The sequence below is a fragment of the Chelonia mydas genome, chromosome 3 (genome assembly GCF_015237465.2).
Source record: "Chelonia mydas isolate rCheMyd1 chromosome 3, rCheMyd1.pri.v2, whole genome shotgun sequence".
Lineage (NCBI taxonomy): Eukaryota > Metazoa > Chordata > Testudines > Cheloniidae > Chelonia > Chelonia mydas.
In genome coordinates this window covers 8305518-8326690 of record NC_057851.1, presented here as the reverse complement: position 1 = coordinate 8326690, position 21173 = coordinate 8305518, and the positions used below count along the sequence as shown (strand labels likewise).

Sequence of the window (21173 nt, the reverse complement as noted above, 5' to 3'; positions counted from 1 at the left end):
AGTTCTCAGACCGTGGCTGCCACCAGGCAGCTCACCCGAACCACTGGAGAAGGGGGCTAGCAAAGCTCTAGCTCACAAAGGGCCCCGCCCACAAAACTCCTGACTGGAGGGAGGAGTTCAGCTTCTCTGATTGGCTGGGACACACTACTTAAGCCAGAAAGAAAACCAGGAAGTTGTCCAAGCAACTAGGTAAATCCCTGGCTGGCAGCTGCTACAGATCCTGCCTACTTGACTGACTCCTGAACCCTGCCTTCCTGCCTGTTCCTCCTAATCCCAGGCCCCCATTTGTTCTTGGTTCTTGCTTTCCTGCCTCACTTCATGTCCTTGCTCCTACGCCCTACCCCAGAACTGACTCCGGCTTCGACTCCTGACTGTCTCCAGCTCTGACCTTTGGCTTGGCACCAGACTCTGACCCCTGGCTCCAGACTCTAACCATTAGGCTTGACCTCCCTTGCCCCAGTCCATACAGTGCCTGATTATGTTCTGAAATCTTACAATTCTAATTCTAAAATTATTTTTTCTGTACATTTCCGAAAGGGCTTTTAAAAAAATGGGTTACCATCCACATTATCATTTTTCAGATAAGAAATTCTGAGATGCAGAGAGAAGATATGACTTGGCCAAGGTCACACAGCTTGAAGAAGCTTATGTTTCTTGGTGTGAGCACTTATATTGCATAGAGCAATGTATCTGTTTTTTTTTCTTCTTTTTTAAGTCAGAGGTGCCATTTGGCTTTCAAAGTATCCAGGACCTTAAATTCCATGCAAAATGATTTCTTTGAAAGGTCAGGAGCCCCACCCTGCAGCTTTTCTTGTGGCATTAAGTATGGGGTAATTGAAGGAGGAAATAAAAATGAGCTGGCACTGCTGAATCACTGCAGAGATCTAAATCTAAATGAATTGTCAGGTGTGTGGGCAAAGCACAACTCAGGAGATTTACACTGTCGTAGCTGACGGGGTGGGGCAAGGATGGCATGAGAGAGCTTCTACTATAAAGGAGGAGGGAGAGTAGGAAAGTTGACTGAAAGGATGGTAAAATGAAAGTAAAAATAGCTTTTAGTGGTGGTCTGGCTGTTGAATCTAGACCTGGAAGGATATTGATAAATTGGAGAGAGTTCAGGGAAGAGCCTCAAGAATGATTAAAGAATTTGAAAATATGTCTTAGAGTGAAAGAACTTAGTCTATTTAGCTTAACAAAGAAAAAGTTAAGGGGTGACTTGATTACAGGCTGTAAGTGTCTATGTGGGGAACAGGTATTTGATAATGAGCTCTTCAGCGTAGCAGAGAAAGGTATAAGAGGATCCAATGACTGGAAGTTGAATCTAGACACATTCAGACTGGAAAGAAGGTGTAAATCTTTCGTGGTGAGAGTAAGTAACCATTAGAACAATTTACCAAGGGTTGTGGTGGATTCTCTATCCCTGATAATTTTAAAATCAAGATTGGATGTCTTTCTGAAAGACCTGCTCTAGGAATTGTTTTGGGGGAAGTTCTATGGCCTGGTGTTAGACAGGAGGGTCAAACTAGATGATTACAGTGTTCCATTCTGGCCTTGGAATCTACAAATCTATGGTAAAAACTAGAGTAGTCAAGCGATTAAAAAATTAATTGCGTGATTAATTGCACTGTTAATAATAGAATACTATTTATTTAAATATTTGTGGATGTTTTCTACATTTTCAAATGCATCGATTTCAATTACAACACAGAATACAAAGTGTCCAGTGATCACTTTATATTTGTTTTTGATTACCATTATTTATACTGTAAAAAACAAAATAAATAGTATTTTCAATTCACCTCATACAAGTACTGTAGTGCAATTTCTTTATCATGAAAGTTGAATTTACAAATTTAGAATTATGTCCAAAAAAACCCTGCATTCAAAAATAAAACAATGTAAAATTTTAGAGCTTACAGGCCCACACAGTCCCATTTCTTGTTCAGTCAATAGCTCAGACAAACAAGTTTGTTTAAATTTGCAGTAGATAATGCTGCCCACTTCTTGTTCACAGTGTCACCTGAAAGTGAGAACCGGTGCGCTCATGGCACTGTTGTAGCCGGCGTCGCAAGGTATTTACATGCCAGATATGCTAAACATTCATATGCCCCTTCGTGCTTCGGCCACCATTCCAGGGGACATGTTTCCATGCTGATGACGTTCATTTAAAAAAAATGCATTAATTAAATTTGTGACTGAACTCCTTGGGGAAGAATTATGTGTCTCTGGCTCTATTTTACCCGCATTCTGCCGTATATTTCATGTTATAGTAATCTCGGATGATGACTGAGCACATCTTGTTTGTTTTAAGAACACTTTCACTGCAGATTTGACAATATGTAAAGAAGGTACCAATGTGAGATTTCTAAAGCACTCGACCCAAAGTTTAAGAATCTGAATTGCCTTCCAAAATCTGAGAGGGATGAGGTGTCTTACAGAAGTCTTAAAAGAGCAACACTCCGAAGTAGAAACTACAGTACCAAACCACCAAAAAAGAAAATCAGCCTTCTGCTAGTGGCATCTGAGTCAGATGATGAAAATGAACATTCATCAGTCCGCACTGCTTTGGATTGTTATCGAGCAGAACTCATCAGCATGGACGCGTGTCCTCTGGAATGGTGGTTGAAGCATGAAGGGACATATGAATCTTTAGCATATCTGGCATATAAATACCTTGCGCCGCCGGCTACAACAATGCCATGAGAACACCGGTTCTCACTTTGTAAACAAGAAGTGGGCAGCATTATCTCCTGTAAATGTAAACAAACTTGTTTGTCTGAGCGATTGGCTGAACAAGGAGTAGGACTGAGTGGACTTGTAGGCTATAAAGTTTTGCATTGTTTTTGAGTGCAGTTATGTAACAAAATATATACATTTGTAAGTTGCACTTTCACGATAAAGAGATTGCACTACAGTACTTGTATGAGGTGAATTGAAAAATACTGTTTCTTTTGTTTATCATTTTACAGTGCAAGTATTTGTAATAAAAATAATATAAAGTGAGCAGTGTGCACTTTCTATTCTGTGTTGTAATTGAAATCTATATATTTGCAAATGTAGAAAACATCCAAAAATTTTTAATTTCATTTGGTATTCTGTTTAACAATGTGATTAAAACTGCGATTAATCACGATTAATTTTTTAAATCACAATTAATTTTTTTGAGTTAATCGTGTGAGTTAACTGCGATTAATCAACAGCCCTAATAAAAACCCTTAATGTTGAGACTGGTAAGCTCCTCAGGGCAGGGTCAGTTTCCTTTTTCAGTGTTGCCAACCCCAACTGTTCAAAAATCATGAGATTGGCTTTAAAAGAATGAGATTATGTAAAAATAATAGATTTGTATCTGTCTTCTGCCTTTTGAGCCTTTAGCACACATGGGGCCACATTTTGAAGCTTTCTCCACAGTCACAAGGGCTAGAAACTTACTTTTTCTTTAAGAATGAAGGCTGAAATCACATATCCACTTGACTCCAGGAGCTGGGACTTTAAGAAAAACAACAATTATGAGACTCATGATAAAATCATGAGAGTTGGCAACACTGCTTCTGTGAGTTCTCCACAATGCTAGCCACCCTGCTAGTGCTCAACATACCATAAAAAACGGTAGCTGTTTCTAACTAGCATCTGCTCTTCGGTCAGATCCTGCTTCTCCGTGAACTAGCTGGCTAGGCCGAATTACAGGGAGTCAAGTAAATTACTCAGTCTCTTATTGGAGAGTTAGCACCTTGACATATCCTGGCTCCTGTGTTTTTGCTCTAACTTGAGAACAAAGCTTCACCGATTCTTGACAGCTTCTACAATTACATCGTTTCTTAACCACAGACGATAAAGCACTTGTGACAGATGAGATATTGGTTTTTCCTCCTGTTTCATCATGTCCTCACTCATAGAATCATAGAATATCAGGGTTGGAAGGGATCTCAGGAGGTCATCTAGTCCAACCCCCCTGCTCAAAGCAGGACCAATCCCCAACTAAATCACTCCTGACGTCTCCCTTCAAATCTTCGCATCTTCCCTCGTGCTGCTGCTTATTCCTGAAACAGTTTAAGGACCTTACCAAGAGACACTGGATCATCCATACTGGTGTGCTTACATGGCACTTTCTTGTATTGTTCTGTACCCACTCGTGGCTTTAGCTTGTGAGCTCTGTGCGGCAGGGATTACACTCTTTGTGAGGCACATTGGCCAGCTGTGCTCATGTGCATCTTAGTGCACTATATAAATTATAGTAATAAAATCCCGGTAGATCAATAAATCTATTTGGATTTATAGGCATTGGCATTTCCTCATCCTCTTCTGGTCACTGTTACTAAATATATCTGCATTGCCATATGCCTTTGCAGACTTTAAAAAAATGCAGGGTTTATCATTTTGAATTAGGTGAACTCTGGGAATGACAGTACCAAAGGGAAGTGAGGACCGGGGTAACTGCGAAGAACTAACCAAAACTTGTGTGAAGCGTTGAAGTTTTGAGAATAAGGCATGAGGAAGTGAAGCAGCATGTAGTGGAGCAGTTGTCAGCTGTCAAAAGTGAGCCCCTAGAAATGAATTTGAAGGGGTATTGAAGGCAGAAAGTGAGGATGCTTCGCCTTCTGGAAGAAGAAGGCTACCCTTGGCCTAAGGGCAGCCTGAAAAAAATTGAGGACTGCAAATAGGAGACCAAATGGATGAAATTCTGTGATCTGTGCTATGTGAGAGATCAGACTTAAATGACTGTAATTGTCTCTTCTGTCTTTAAAATCTATGAGCATTGGACACAAGGGTGGAGGTCGGTAGAGACAGAGGTAGAAAAACAGGTAGGGGAAGAGTACAGGTATTTGATGCTGAAAGGTACAGCGAGCTGGTGAAGGGACTGAAGGTGTGATCTGCCAAATGGTGGGTGAGGCTGTTGCACAGATTGAAGTAGGAGGAAGTAAGAGCTGAGGAGGCTAGAAAGGAGAAGGGTACAATAATCTAGGTGAGAGAGAAGCAAGGAGAGAGCCAGGTTTTCAGCAATGGTGAGGGAAAAGGAGACTTTATGCTCTAATGAAGGACAGTGGAGGGCAACGAAAATGCTTAGGGGGCTGGGGCACATGACTTACGAGGAGAGGCTGAGGGAACTGGGGTTATTTAGTCTGCAGAAGAGGAAAGTGAGCGGGCATTTGATAGCAGCCTTCAACTACCTGAAGGCCAGTGTTCTGCCTGTGGGACAGATGTCAACCCTTATCCATGAATCCCATCATCTTTCCTACCGGGGAATGACCCATGGAAACTATAGGTCTCAGCATGCCAAGCTCCATCTTGCTCAGAGTGGGAAGGCTGCTCAGATCAAACCGGAGCATGGTTCATTAAGAGCTGTGATCTCTAAAGACCGTCCCACCTCCCTCCTTGCTAATGTCCGTAGCTGTAACCTCCTCTTGGCAAGTTGGCCATGCAGTTGGCGGCTGGGAAAAGTCTGACATTGACCCTGGTTCAGGCTGTCACTAGAGAGCACTAGAAGCTGTTATTTCAAGGCAAGAACTACTGTCACCAGATCTGTAATCAGTACTGCAGTTTGCGTTCCATTCCATCCCCCACTGTCCCACTTTCTCTGAAACACCCAGCCCCTGAAATAATCTTCTCCTAGTGTAATCCCTGAACAGACTGCCTCTTCCTTCCACTGCTCACCCTAGGCATGCTCACCCTGGGCACACACTTTTTCTCCCTTCCTCCGCTCTCTGCACCCTTCTCTCTACCTCCTCAATTCCCAGTTTCATGCCTCACTCCACCCCCCCCACCCCCCCCTCCTCTCCCCCCCAGCAGGGTCTAAACCCAGTTTTCTCAGCCTGACTGGGATTAAGTGGAAACACCGCACGGCTGCTTTGGGTCATGACTCCCAATCTCTCTCCTTTCAATACCATGGAGAGAGGCAGCACTAGAGGGAGTGGGAGCCATGCTCAGGAGCAACCAAGGAACCAGTGAGGCAGCTTCACTTTATCCCTAAAAGGCTGAAGAACTGGGAGCAGATATTCTATGATAAGAGGGCTGGGAAGGGCTTTTTCCCTCCTCCCAGAGCGGGAGGTTTGGAGTCCTTTCTTTCAGGTCCAACAGCAGTTAGTTTGGCAGCCATTCACTAATGCCAAGTGTTCAGCATGGGCAGGACCTAGACCCTTGTGCACAGAGATACTGGCCAGGTAGAGTTATTCCACACTACGAAGTATGTGGTCTCTGCAGAAAAGGTGTGACAATACTGTACATTTCTGCCCCACATCTGTTGTTGTTTGTTGATTTATAATTTATAGTGCCCATACGTGTGCTGATTGCTTCAGAGAAAACAGATCCGTCCCCCAGAGAGCTTACAATCCAAGGGATTGTCATGACATGTGAGGGTATAACATATACAAGGGACGGAGTAAGGTAGGACACTGGTTAAGTGGTGGTTCAGCTGTGCATACATAAGTCTTGTTTTGTTTTGTTTTTAAAAAAGTTTAAAGTGGTCACGTTTTGTAGGTGCTGGTGTGGAAATGTGTCTTTTGGAGGGATCGGAATCCTGTGAGGCCCGTGATTTGGTTGTCATTTTGGAAGGGTGCCCCAGGTATAAGGGGAAGCTTGCAGAAGGCGTGGAAACATTTATGAAAGAAGGCAAGAGGTGTCCCAGCTGATCTCTCTGGCAGAGTGCTTGGGATGGTCACCAGGAGACCGGGTCAGAAATGTAGGCAGAGGATGTGTGATCTAAGTCCTTGAAAGCAAGAACAAGAAGATCACCTACAAAATGAATTCCAGCTCACAAGTGAATTTCCCAGGCCACACAGCATGTCTTTGTCAGAGCTGGGCCTGGAACCCTTTCTGAAGACCCACTTCGTCCAGGAGGCCCGCAACTGCAAAAAAAAAAAAAAAAAAAAAAGAATGCGTATGATTCTATTTGGTATATACACTCAGTTCTCTGCACTCCCGGCACATCTTGTCTTTCTGTACCTCCTAGACTACAAACTCTGGGTGGGGAGTACTTTGTGTTTCTGTTGCTTGCCCTGTCTGAGCACCTTGCTGCTCTCCTGATTGGCAGTCCTGTACTGTAACCACAAGGATAGCCGCCTTGGCACCGTGCAAAGGAGAGGAACTAGTTAGCGATGATGGCCTGTTAAGCAGATATGTGACTAAAAGGTGACACAGACTTTCTTAACAGCTCCTCTGCTACCACTCACTGAAAAACAGGAAATGTCTGTATCCCCAGTGCAAGGGCTCTGACTTGATTCTAGTTATATGGATCAGCTCTGAAGCTAATTACCCCCTTACGGAGTAATTTCAACAGTGTATTTTCCTTCATAGAAAGACATTTTAAGGAAAAACCCCTAGAGAATCAGGCAATACTGTTTTTATAATCCTCCAAGGAACTTTAATTCCTGATTTTACGTGACCAAAGAGGTACAAGTAAAGGTTCCCATAGGTCCATATTATTTTCAGATTTCAAAATACATGTGTTTTCCTCATCCTTTAGAAACCAAGCCCTGCTGCTGACACGGCTTCCTCTGCTAATCTTGGCCAGAAATCTTTTCCGTCTTTTGGGTATTTTCAAGTGCATTACGGCATCATTCCTCCCAACTGCTTATCTCAACAAAATCTCCCCACGCCCCCATCCTCTGATATCCTTGCTTGTGATTTGGCTACCCGAGTGCACTGCCGTGTGTCCCATCCAGTCCATGTAACTGGTGCCGTACCTGACCGTGGGGAGCAGACAGAAATCCTTCTCTTCAACCAACAATTGAAGAGGGTTTGGTGTTCTAGAGTCTGACTAAAAGGATTAACAGTTATGTCGAAAACAGACACATTCCAGGTGCAGCTGAACAGTATCTGCAGAATCACATGCAGGTAACACAATTGCCCCTAGAAGCAGGGTCTGTTCTCAGTGCATCTTTAATTCCATGGGGGAATAAAGCGACATTATTGCAAACTTAAACATCAGGAAATGAAAAAGCTGAGGCTGCCTTATAATTCTGCCACTGTGGTATGGTCATCTTTAATTGTATGGTCACATATTTCCCAAATAATATATCCTCTGGTTTCTCTGCAACACAAATTTGTGTGAACCTGCAGTACTATATGTGCCAGTTAAACAGTTCCTGTAAGTCCTTTATATGATAAGGACACAGACTTGGAGAAAACTCTACAGGTGAAATATTACAGCATAGTGAAAATGTATGCTTGGACTGTATAAGATGATTGTATGCTGTTCAAGGCAGGGGCCATGTCTTTCTATGCCTTTATACAGCACATGTAACAATGAGATCTTTCATCCTGATTGGGGTCTCTGCATGCGACTGCAATACGAGTAATAAAGAATTCAGGGCTGTCTAGCCCTGACTAGAAGGCTAGACTGGACCATTGTAGCATTGAAATTAGTGTAAGTGTACAGGGATGTCAAGATTAATCTGAGGTGATCTGTGTGTATCTAGGGTTGTAATTGTATTTGAAAAATAGTATGTGGTCATGTTATTGAAGACTATCATAATGCATATGTACAAAGGGACTTGACTGAGCTAAGGCTGCATGCCCATCCTTAACCCGATATCTTTGGAACACTCAACCTTGCCAACTTAAGGCTGCATAAATGTAAGGTCTTGGTATTTACATAACACTTTCTACTTCTTCCCTTGGAGGATCTCAAAGCACTTTGCAAACAATTAATTAATGAAAAACTTACAACTCCCTTGTGAGTCAGTTAGGAATTTTAGACCCGTTTTACAGCTGGATAGCCTGAAGCACAGATCGAGTAAGTGACTTCTTGTTCAAGACTGCACTGTGAGTCGATAGCAGAGCTAGGAATGGCGCATGGGAGACCTGGCCCTCCCTGTCCTGTGCTCTGATTACCACACCATATTTCCTCTATTATTATGCAAGGCGAGAACACACTGATTAGGACTTCTAAATAAGTCCCTTGGAAGAGGGAAGATGAGGTCACTGTTTGGATCTCTGTATTGTATGAGTAGAGGAATCCAAAGGGAAATATCTTCCTTAGCCTTGTTTATTAAATCTAACACACAGCTGTAATTTACAAGGAAATGAATAGGAAGAGGAATTTTGTGACCTCAGCTGTGTAGGTACAGTGGATTGGGATGTCACCAGAATGTCTAGGTGTCTTGCTTTCCTTTTCATAGCTTGGTTATTACTGTATGTAGTGCATTAATTTACCCTCTTTTTCCCTCTCCTTATCCTCCAAACATCTTCCCCGTCATGTTATGTTACATGTTATCTCCTCCCACTGTGTTCACCTTTGGGTTTACATATCCTGCCCTGCTAGGCCACGATTTGCCTGCTGCCATTGTTTGTTTACACTGCAATACGTGCGGTTCTACTCTGAAAAGTGTTTCTATAAGAACAGCACTAGGAGGTTCCATAAGAACTTTCTGTGACACCGTATCACATTTGCTAAGTAAATATTCAAAAAATGTTTGTCCTAACTGCCAGTGCTGTTGGCCCAGCATGGGATCTGAAAGTAAAGCGTGTCCTTTGTGGCTCTTATATCACCAGTAATTAAAATCTTTCTGGCCAAATTTTTATCTGGTGCACCTGTGCAACTCTGGAATCTTCAAATTCTCCCATGAGTTACGTCTGTGTTCAGTGGTGTTGAACAGGTGTAACTGAAGGCAAAATTTGGCTGTGCACTTGGAGTTTACTTACATTTCTGTTATGAAGCATGAGCCAGATTAGAATCCAGCTCAGTCTCTGAGAGCTGTGTATGCTCTTTAGGACTGAGAAGAGTGATCAGCAATAAAAATGTATTCTTTCTAAAATAGAATTCTGGATACCTAGGATTCACATTGTTGAGTAAGATGGCATCTTCCTGGTTTTAACTGAAACCCCATTTGAATTTAAAGAGAAATAAAAGCTGAAATTGTCTATTTGCTGAGATCTTTGGCACAAGCTCTTGGCAGAAAGTTTAACACCCTTTTAACTGAAGTGCCTCATTTCTGAATTCAGGAGGAAAAAAGACTTAATAAATACAACAGCATATATACGATAAATGTGCAGGAGAGTGTCTAAATAATGTCTTGGAATCCACATTTTGGACTGTTACTTAAAAACAAAGTAATTTTAGATTTATACAGTGAGACTTTTTATAATGAAGTGCTCTTTTGTTTTCTTGTCTAAAAACTGCTGTATAAGCAGGGAGTCGCTATAATAGGCAAAGACCTCTCTGGAAAAGATCCCTCGCCTTGTACACCGTAGCAGTCGTGGCAGCACCTCTTTTCACCCTCTCCATTTGCAGAGCTGAAGCAATTCTAGCAAAACTGGTTCCTCTCACTCCTGGCAGGAAACAGCTGCATCAAGGCTGGAAGTCTCAGATTCCTCCTTTCCCCTTCTTCTATAGGTTACTCCCGAACCCCTGTCCTTGTCTGCTTAGTCAGAACAGAGGGGTGGGAGAAGGAGATGATGCCTGTGGAATACAACATTTAGCATCTAACTGGTGGATAACACATTTTCCAAGGTGTCTAGCACAGTAGAATCTGCTTATAGTAAAGCTATAGTGGTTACAGTAACCAGAATGAACGTCCTTTTCAGACATGCTGCCACCATTCAGAATTCTAATTCTGCTTCACAATAAATGGAATTTTCACGCTTGAAGTTTACTTGTAAGTGGGTTGTACAGTTTAGGATTAATGTACATATGCCATTACATCCTGCTTCGGTCCTGCTTTGAGCAGGGGGTTGGACTAGATGACCTCCTGAGATCCCTTCCAACCCTGATATTCTATGATTCTATGATCCTTGTAATGTAACATGAGGGTCCAAGAGGAAGTGAAGGAGAACAATGAATAGCAGAAAAGGAACAAAATATTAGGGAAAGAAAACACTGAAAGTTTGAGATCTCTTTCTTCTGGATAATAGGCTCTGTGGTGTTCATGTGGATGGAATATATGGGCCAAAGATGTTAGCATAACCCAGTTACTGTCTAACAGTAAATAGTGTTAAACATGGGAGAATTGGCTACAGAACTATGGGAACAGTTTTTAAAAAATATCTTGCTTAAACTAAAAACACCACTGTGCATTACTTGCTATGTTGTCTGATTGGTCCCAATCCTGCAAACAATTATGCACATGCCTAGCTCAAGTGTCTGCAGTCTACACCCCTGATCCTACAAGCTCCTCAGAGCAGAGACCTTGTCATCTTTAAGGTCTATAAAGTGCCATGCACATCTGTTTATTTGTTGTGCTTCTTTACATCAGCGTTGGACCTGGGGTCGAAAGACACTAGGCAGCCATGAGCTTTTTCTTGCCTGCCAAGTTTTACTCCCTCTAGGGGAGGGGTACAAACTCATCTCTGTAATGAGGACCTAAAGTAGCAGTTATGAAACCAGATTCTCTAAATCTGATTGGTACAGTTCCTCAAGAAGGAAATCACTTCTCCACTCTGACAGGGCAAAGATTCAGGAGGTAGGATTCATAGGTTTTTAAGGCCAGAAGGAATCATGTAATCTGACATCCTGTAACACAGACCATAGATATACTCAGTAATTTCTGCACCAATCCCAATTTCTGTTATTTAGGAGAGCATCTATTAAAAATAGGGCTGCCAAGCAATTAAAAAAATTAATTGCAATTAATCGCGTGATTAAAAAATTAACCATGCTCTTAAACAATAATAGAATATCATTTATTTAAATATTTGTGGATCCCAACAAGTGCGGACCGATGCGTGTTCGTTTTCATCATCTGAGTCAGATGCCACCAGCATAAGGTTGATTTTCTTTTTTGGTGGTTTGGGTTCTGTAGTTTCCACAGCAGTGTTGCTCTTTTAAGACTTCTGAAAGCATGCTCCACACCTCGTCCCTCTCAGATTTTTCACGGCACTTCAGATTCTTAAATCTTGGGTTGGGTGCTGTTGGTATCTTTTGAAATTTCACATTGGTACCTTCTTTGCATTCTGTCAAATCTGCAATGAAAATGTTCTTTAAAAGAACAACGTGATGGGTCATCATCTGAGATTACTTTAACACGAAATGTATTACAGAATGCAGATAAAACAGAGCAGGAGACGTACAATTCTCCCCCAAGGAGTTCAGTCACATTTAATTAACACATTATTTTTTTAATGAGCGTCATCAGCATGGAAGCATGTCCTCTGGAATGGTGGCCGAAGCATAAAGGGGAATACGAATGTTTAGCATATCTGGCATGTAAATACCTTCCAATGCCTGCTATGAAAGTGCCATGCGAACGCTTGTTCTCACTTTCAGGTGACATTGTAAATAAGAAGCGGGCAACAATTCTCTCCTGTAAATGTAAACAAACGTTTCTTCTAGTGATTGGCTGAACAAGAAGTAGGACTGAGTGGACTTGTAGGCACTAAAATTTTATGCTGTTTTGTGTTTGAGTGCAGTTATGTAACCAAAAAAAAATCTACATTTGTAAGTTGCATTTTTATGATAGAGATCACAGTCTAGTACTTGTATGAGGTGAATTGAAAAATACTGTTTATTTTGTTTATCATTTTTACAGTGCAAATATTTGTAATAAAAAAAATAAAGTGAGCATTGTCCACTTTGAATTGTGTGTTGTAATTGAAATCAATATATTTGATGTAGAAGAACATCCAAAAATATTTAATAAATGTCAATTGGTATTCTATTGTTTAACAGTGTGATTAAAACTGAGATTAATCATGATTAATTTTTTTGTTAATTGCATGTTAACTTCAATTAATCGACAGCCCTAAATAAAAATATGTTCAACCTTATTCTACTATGCCATCCTTAGTGCCACTATACTTCTTATTCCATGCCATTCTGATAGTCATGTAAGTGACAACTCCTGTTAAGTCACATAACAGGGAAGCTGAGATGTGGGGAGATAAAGTGACTCGACCAAGGTGTCGTAGTGAGTCAGTGCCAGAGGCTGAACTAGAATCCGGATTTTTCTGACTCCCGATCTTGTCCTTGAAGCATTAAGAACAGCTGTCTCTCCTGTTCAGAGTTCATGAACCTATTTGAACTAACACAAGATCCACTGTTGCTTACATAGTAACCACTAGTTATTTTGTAGATGATTGATTTTGTTACTACCTCACTTTTCCTCCTAGAAACATGTGGGACCCAGTTTTTCTGTCTGGACTTTTGTGCTACTAACTCAGCTCTTACTCTCCTCTGCTGTTGTCAAGTTTCTGTGTGTCTTTTAACAACTGTCCCGTTCCCTACCAAAGGTGGCTGCATTTCAGCGGTGGGTGAAATATTTCCTATACATAGTTGGTAACTCACTTTGGGCTGAAAGGTGCTAGGTAAGTATAAGGTAACCTGGGGGAAATCCTGACCCCACTGAAGTCAATTGGCCTTTTGCCACTGACTTCAGGGGATCCAGGATTTCACACTATAAGGTTGTTATTCTGCTAACCTATTATTGAAATCAGCTTTGTGGTTTTTTTAAAAAAAAGTAAAAAATTTGAATATCAGTAAATGCTTAGCGCTTCAAAGTATGTTTCTTAGGATGCAAAATATTAAGTAATTCTGCATCTCACCTTTCTAGAGGTTGCAGAGAAGCCATGTGTATAGTTCTAGGATGTTTCCATGGTTTCTTAATCAGGTAAAACATAGAAGGGGAGGAGGAACATTTCTGGCACTTAACAGCCCTTCCAGATGATTTACGATTTTACATAAGCTTTCCCTAAACTGAAGGGGGCTTTTTAGGGTTGGCACCTTCTTCCCTGTCTCCATGCCCTGCTAGTTTTGTGTTCAGTGGCCCATGGTTATTAAAATTCTTATCAATACAGGAATTTCTGTGGAGTGTGCTTGTTTTCTGGGATCACAAATACCTTCTGAAGTTAACGGCTTAGCCAAAGAACAAGTTTCTGTGCCATATTTTTAAAAATAAATGGATACAGTTCAATTAATATTCACATTCAATTACAGTAATTAAATTGTCAGAATCAGAACTTGCCAAGGGAATTAACAAACCCTTTCCTGGTTTGCCCCAGGGTTATTGGCGCTCTGTCCCTGAGGACATTTTGTATATCAGCAAGGGCCAGTTTTGGCTAGTGTCCATTGCTTAGAAAACTGGGAGACCGTTTGTCATTTTGTAGAGCAAGGTGTCAAAATCATCTTGCAGATAGATGGAAAAAGAAAGTGACCCGTTTAAATTTGCCTTACCAGGGCAGCTATTTTTGATCTGCACCAGTATTGCTTGGTAGGACTCAAATTGGAAGGTACCTTGTTAAAAAGACTGAGCTGTGCTAACAATCTAACAATTTATTCTGTGGATTCTGCCTTGTCAAACTTTTCCTGCATCTTCCCCCATCAAATGTAGAAAAATTGTGAGGAGGTGAGGGGGGAGGAGCTTTAAATAACATTTCTTAATGACAGGTTTCAGAGTAACAGCCGTGTTAGTCTGTATTCGTAAAAAGAAAAGGAGTACTTGTGGCACCTTAGAGACTAACCAGTTTATTTGAGCATGAGCTTTCGATGAAGTGAGCTGTAGCTCACGAAAGCTCATGCTCAAATAAACTGGTTAGTCTCTAAGGTGCCACAAGTACTCCTTTTCTTTTTATTTCTTAATGACAGAGTCCTACTGTTGCATTAACTGTGCTCAAATTCCCCCTTTAAAACAAGGTGTATTCCTAGAGGAAAAAGTACCTAATTTTTTTTAAGTGCCCACACAAACATTACTGGAATCTCAAGTGTAACGTTATTTTAGTTCCACTAGAATAACTCTCTTGAAAGCAGATATGAGGAAGTAGCCACTCTTGGTGCATCGCTAATGACACAAACCTGCAAATTCTTGCTCACACGGGTAAAGATTATGGACATGAGTAAAGACCTGTACCTGGAAATCCTCACTTAAAAACTTAGAAAACCCCACTTCAGCTAGCCAGTTAAATATCATACCCTAAAGAGGACTGAGACCACTCATGTATGCCACCAAACAATAACTACAATATTTGAGATCAGTGATTTTGTATTCTCCCCATTCACTGCTGCCCTTCACCCTGTGCAGCAGTTTAAATCGATGTGGCTATAAAATGCTAGCTACCATTCTGATTTGATTGCATTTTACACCCACTTTGCTCTGGTACAAGATACGAACAGCCATACTGGGTCAGACCAAGGGTCCAGCTAGCCTAGTATCCCGTCTTCTGACAATAGCCAATGCCAAGTGCTTCAGAGGGAATGAACAGAACAGGCAGTCATCCAGTGATCCATCCCCTACTGTCCACTCACAGCTTCTGGCAGTCAGAGGCTATGGACACCCAGAGCATGGGGTTGCATCCATGACCATTTTGGCTAATAGCCATTGATGGACCTCTCCTCCAGGAACTTAACTTAATTCTTTTTTTGAACCCCATTACACTTTTGACCTTCACAGCATCGCCTGGCAATGAGTTCCACATGTTGACTGTGTGTTGTGTGAAGAAATACTTTAGTTTGTTTTAAATGGCTGCCTATTAATTTCTTTGGGTGGCCCCTGGTTCTCGTGTTATGTGAAGAAGTAAATAATACTTCCTTATTTGCTTTGTCCACACCAGTCGTCATTTTATAGATCTATATTATATCGCCCCTTAGTTGTATCCTTTCCAAGCTGAAAATTTTTAATCTCTCCTCAGATGGAAGCTGTTCCATACCCTTAATCATATTTGTTGTCCTTCCCTGTATCTTTTCCAATTATAATATGTCTTTTTTGAGATGGGGTGACCAGAACTGCCTGAAATATTCAATGTGTAGGTATGCTGTAGATTTATATAGTGGCATTATGATATTTACTGTCTTATTATCTATCTCTTTCCTAATAATTCCCAACGTTAGGTTAGCTTTCTTGACTGCCACTGCACATTGAGTGGATGTTTTCAGAGAATTATCCACAATGACTCCAAGATCTCTTTCTTGTTTGTTTGTAAATAATGGACACCTTAACAAGCTTTGTATTTTCAACCTAGTTTATTTCTATCGCTTTATGAAAAAGTTAATCCTTTTCTTAATCCCGTATGTCCATTACTCAACTCGGTGATTATTTGCTTCTTATTTTATATATATAGTCTAGACACAGTATCGCTTCTCAAACTATGCACTTGCAGAACCTCTGAGTTCAGCAGTGGTTCTTGGTGTGAAAGCCTTGCTAAATCTGGCCTATAATGGAGTTTGTTCTTTCTGATAGTTTTTCTGTGTTTATAATATATATTCTATTAAGGGAACCTTAAGGTTGCAAAGTCAAGCACTCAAAAGTTAAGAAATGCCAGAATTAAGGTTGCTTGAGCATTATTGAAAAATGTATTATTTTCCCCCTAGCCTCGTTCTCAGAAACAATGAGCCATTTTTGCTGAAATCTCCCCAGAATGTTCAGCCTGAGGCAGGCACATGGCATGGAAAATGTTAGCCTGGCAAAGTTAGAAAAAACAGAAAATGGTCTTATAATGAGAAGTGTCAGGCAACCTTAGTGAAATATCTTTAGTATGGTACTATGGTCAAATGGGAACACCTAGAGTGAAATGATATGAAACATTTATGAAAGAACTTTTCAAATGATCACAGGTGTTAGATGAGATTTGTTACCTCAATCTCCTCCTGCCAGTGCTGGAGTGTTCCCTACAACATATGTTCTAGTGCTTTAAGTATCTTCCAGGGATGAGGTTTCCACCTTTTCCCTTGGGAGACTATGCCACAGATTAATAGAGCTCACTCTATATTTTTTTCCTCACCACTTTGCATCTTGTGGAGACATATGTACCTGTGCAAAGTGGGTGTAATACACTCGTCTGATTTGGGAGCATTTAAAACATGCTTTGCATTTACATTGAGTAGGTGTAGATGATGACATATGGTGCAAATCAATAAAGAATAACCAATAAAGGCCCCCCTAAGTCTAAATTTTCCTTGCCTTAATTTTATCTTCTTATTCCTCAGTATACCCCCTTGTGTGATACCAGAATATTGGCAATGTTCACAAAAACTGTAGTATGTTCTCTCCTTTCCCTTGCCAGTTTAAGAGGGTTAGTTGGTTGGGTGGTTCCCTCTTCCCTTCACACTGCACTAATTGCTAGATCCTATTCCCACTGAAATCCATGAGACTTCTGCCATGACTTTCAGAGTAGGGTTTAGGGTTTGATCCTAGATACTTTTTCTTGTTTTCTCTCTGTAGATGTTGAAATGCAAAAAACCTTTAAATCCATATGCTGAAAATCTTTTCCCTGATCACCTTTAAATTATTTCCCCCAGGAGGACAACACCTGTGCGGATTCTCCAGAAGAGGACAGAAAAGAAGACCTTGGGATGCCCAATCCAGTGGACCATAGTAATACAGTGACCAGCACCATGACGGTGCAAGAGTATTTTGCCAAGCGCATGGCAAAACTGAAGAAATTCCAGAATGAACCAGAGAGTGAGTTAGCGGATCCTGGCACGACCACAGCTGAAGACTTAGAATCTTCACAAGGACTGAAAACCAAATCCAAAAAGAAAAAGAGTCAGAAAAATGCTGAGGCAGCAAACATGGACAGTTACGAAGAACCAAAGGTGAAACGCTCCAGAACAGCTGGCGTGTGGGAAGAAGAACTGGAGACCGCAAACACTGAATACCAACCAGGGAAAAAGAAAAAGAAAGCTAAAGATCAACGCAAAGGTGAAGATGTCAGTTGTGATGGAAATTCTTGTGTTTTCCCAGGGACTGGAGAAATTTACCCTGGAACAGCTGACGGGGAAAATCTTGAAGACGCCTCTGAGACAAAGCAAAAGAAACCATATAAGAAAAAACACAAAAAGGAGAAAAAAGAGGCAGCAGAGTATGTCGACAGGATGCAGAGGAAAAAGAAGAAACGTTTGCGTTAACTTAGCAGTGTCTTGGACTTCGGAACAAGTTAGACGTTGACATGTTGAATATGAAGCCTTCTGTGAATGCTAGCCAGACATCAAAATGTAGTTCATCCCATGTGTAGCGCTCTGTCTCTATCAGTACTGAAACCTCAGACTCTTTAAACACAGCTCTCATTGGCAGGGCGGGAATACATTGCCCCATCATAGGTGGGGGATGAAGCGTGCTATTAACTGTTGTAGATAACAGTGCTGTGGGCTAGGCTTTCCCCAAGTCTACACGGTGACAACAGTGCATAAATGGAGTTCGGCTCTGCTCACATAATCATCAGTTAGCCACCCCCCCACCCTCCCCCCACCCCTCCCACGGCCAGCAAGATCTATACTTTAGCACAGTGGACCTGAATCTACTCTCACTTGCACTGGTATCATTTCACACAGTTGCTAGTGTGAGAAAGGAACAGGACTGTGTTACAGTAGTAAATGCCGACAGATCACTGCCCACTACCCCATCCACTGACCTCTTCCCAGCCTTGCAAGAATTTAATTGTTGCTTTTTTTTAATCATCCCTGTTTTCTTTTGTGCCAGTGCAGTTGCCTTCTGTGAGTCTGAGCATGTACCATGTAGCTGTGTAAACCTTTTCATTGATTTCCTTTCGTAGCTAAAATGAATTTTGCTTCCTCTTAAAATGCCTGCTCTAATTAAAGGATTATGCCCATGTGTCAGTGCAGGAGAATGGAACGAAATAGTTCCTTTTGTTCCCTAGCCAGTAGTTAACTATTGCGGGGTAGGTATTCTGTTGTTACAGAGCTACACAAGAATTCTTTTTAGTAGCCTCATCCGTGTAGCCTAACTTTGACTTTCAGGCCACAACTCTGGTCTTTACATTGACCCATTCGGTGTTCAGAATGTCACACTTGAGGAGCTTTGCATGTGGCATACCTGTTAGCAAAAAAATTTAAACAAATGTAGCTGTTCGTGTGCATTGAGGGAAGGAGTTGCCACTTGTACAAGGAAAACCTAACTGATGAGTACAATTTAGCTATTTAAATTTATTTTTAAAAATTGGCTATACGTTTAAAATGGAGGACAGCGTGTGTTGGGACACATGGCTCCCGTGGAGAAGTTTTATGTACAAGCGTAAATGTGGAGGACCAGATTCTGGCGCACTTACTCAGATAGAGTGGTAGTATCACCACGAGATACTTGGAGTAAGTGTGGCAGAATCAGGGCCTAAAGAAGCATTTTCCCTTGGACCCTTTTACAAACCTTGAGCCTGATTCTGATTTCATTTACACCAGGGAGGAACTCCATTGAAGTCAGGAGAGTTACTCTGGATTTAAATCAGTGTAACCATATAGAGCTTGGCTTTTAATATTGTTTTATTACAGCTGTGCATTTGACTCTGGGCCAGAGTCTCTTTATTTCACCACTGTAATTTGGAGCAACTCCACTGGCCTTGTCCTGACAGATAAAAAGGGAGGGTTTGTGTTTTTTTTTATTGTGTTAGCGTAATGTGATTGAAAACCCCACTAAGATGCAGGCTGACATGTATGAACCTGCATTAGCTGGCCGTGCTGTAGCCTGAGAGAAGCCTACGCTGCAACACGGCCCATTAACATTGCTTCAGACCTGTTAACCTTCATCTCAATGGGCCTTTGCCATTGTATCAAGTTAACACAACTGAAAAATGCAGCCTCTTTGCCCATCCGGATGCAGCCATTTCCTGCTGAGGGGTTACTCCAGATTTACATTAGTGTAACAGCAGATTTTGGACTTCTCTGCATTCCACGCTGTACTGTTTGGCTTTTAATCCCCATAACATTTACTTTTCAGTGCAGTGCAAATATTGGCCATCATGATGGTGCTTTGGCTGGTGCTGCTACATGGCTTTTTTTAAGCAACATGTCACTTACACCGTGTGAGTCTACTACAGAACTCCAAATAAACTGCAGACCTGAGGCAGAAGTGTGTTGTTTTTCCTCAGTGAAAGGGGCCAGCTAAACACGCGGTGGTTTGCAGTGTGAATGTTGTCAGTGGTGTGGGCCTGCTTCTGAGCAGCAAAGCAGAGTGGCATAGGCAATTTATTGCTCCCACTAGGAGTGCTGCCTATTGAGGGCCAAAATCTGACCTTTGACCTTGATTTTTAACCCTGCATTGGCTGAGTGTTGTTGCCTTCATCGGGGATGAATTAAAACTCAGATGCTATTAAATGAATAGATTTTTTTTTTTTTCCCCAATTGACTTTGGTCTTTTGTTTGTTCTCTCTATTGGACTTCACTGAGTTTCTAAATGCTAACTTTTCTGGAGGCACAAAAGGCCAGATTCCAGTCTCAGTCAAAACAAGTGTAAAATCAGGAGTAGCTTCTTTTTAAAGCAATGAATTTGCAGCAGTTAAATATAATGTAACTGAGATTAAAATCTGGCCCAAAGATTTTTCTACTTGTACAGGAAGAAGTGTAAATTATACACTAAATTTCGCACTAACCCAGGAAGAGTGCTTTGAGCAGGGGATTGGACAAGATGACCTCCTGAGGTCTCTTCCAACCCAGATCTTCCATGATCTATGATTCTATGAGTGTGCAATTTTACATACTAGAAAGTCATTCAATAGCTGAAGTAAATCTGAGCTGTCACAAAGAGGAATATTTCTTTCACAATGGTCCAAAAGTGGAGAAAGCCTTATGAAAAAGGCCTCCTCTCAATGGCCTCCATTTTTGCAAGTGTAGTTTTGTATTTTGCAGTTTGTTTTATAATTAACTGCTGGTGCAAATGCTCACACTTACACCCCAATCTACCTGATCTCCAGGTGCAGTTAGGTAGCTAGTAACATAGATGCAGTGCAGTGTCCCGTTGAAGTCACCGGGGCACCATGTGGCTGCAGGATTCTGCTCCCGTAGAGCTCAATGCCAGAATCAAGGAGGTAGGTATTAAAATGTGGTGATGGCTTTCCAGACTGCCACTGATTGAACTGACATGGTCACAATGAAAAGTGCCATTTTCACATGGCCATAGTTGCCTTGATGTAACTCAGAAAGTTAAATGTTCCTACGGGGCAGGTTTAACCAATGTTTAAACAGGATGCGGGATGGAACTGATCTTACAAAGGCAATCAAAATGACAGACCAAATCAGATGCAATGTTTTCCTTCTTATGTACGCTTGAGAAGCCCCTAAAATGTGGTAGAGACACAGACCTTGAGAAGCCCCTAAAATGTGGTAGAGACACAGAGGAAGATTGCGGAAGTAATTCCAAAGCTTAGTAATATTTATTCCTTTGCATTATCGTAGCACTTAGGAGTTGCTGTCATGGACCAGGACCCCATTGTGCTAGGCACTGTACAAAGCTAGATCTATGTACTTATATGACTATGGCCCTACCAATTTCATGGACATGTAAAAGATGTTGTGGACCATGAAATAAGCC

The 21173-nt window shown here is 41.4% G+C and overlaps 1 protein-coding gene across 4 annotated transcripts in view; it reads left to right on the top strand.

Annotated features, from left to right (window-relative positions):
* The window catches only part of PINX1 (PIN2 (TERF1) interacting telomerase inhibitor 1), an 80396-nt gene extending 60681 nt beyond the window's left edge, over positions 1-19715 (top strand). For all 4 annotated transcript variants that reach the window (XM_027825681.3, XM_043542095.1, XM_043542093.1 and 1 more), the window contains exon 7: positions 17156-19715. In XM_027825681.3, the coding sequence (XP_027681482.2) occupies positions 17156-17764 (609 nt within the window). In that variant the 3' untranslated portion in view covers positions 17765-19715. The remainder of the gene's footprint in view (positions 1-17155) is intronic.
* The last annotated feature ends 1458 nt before the right edge of the window (positions 19716-21173 follow it).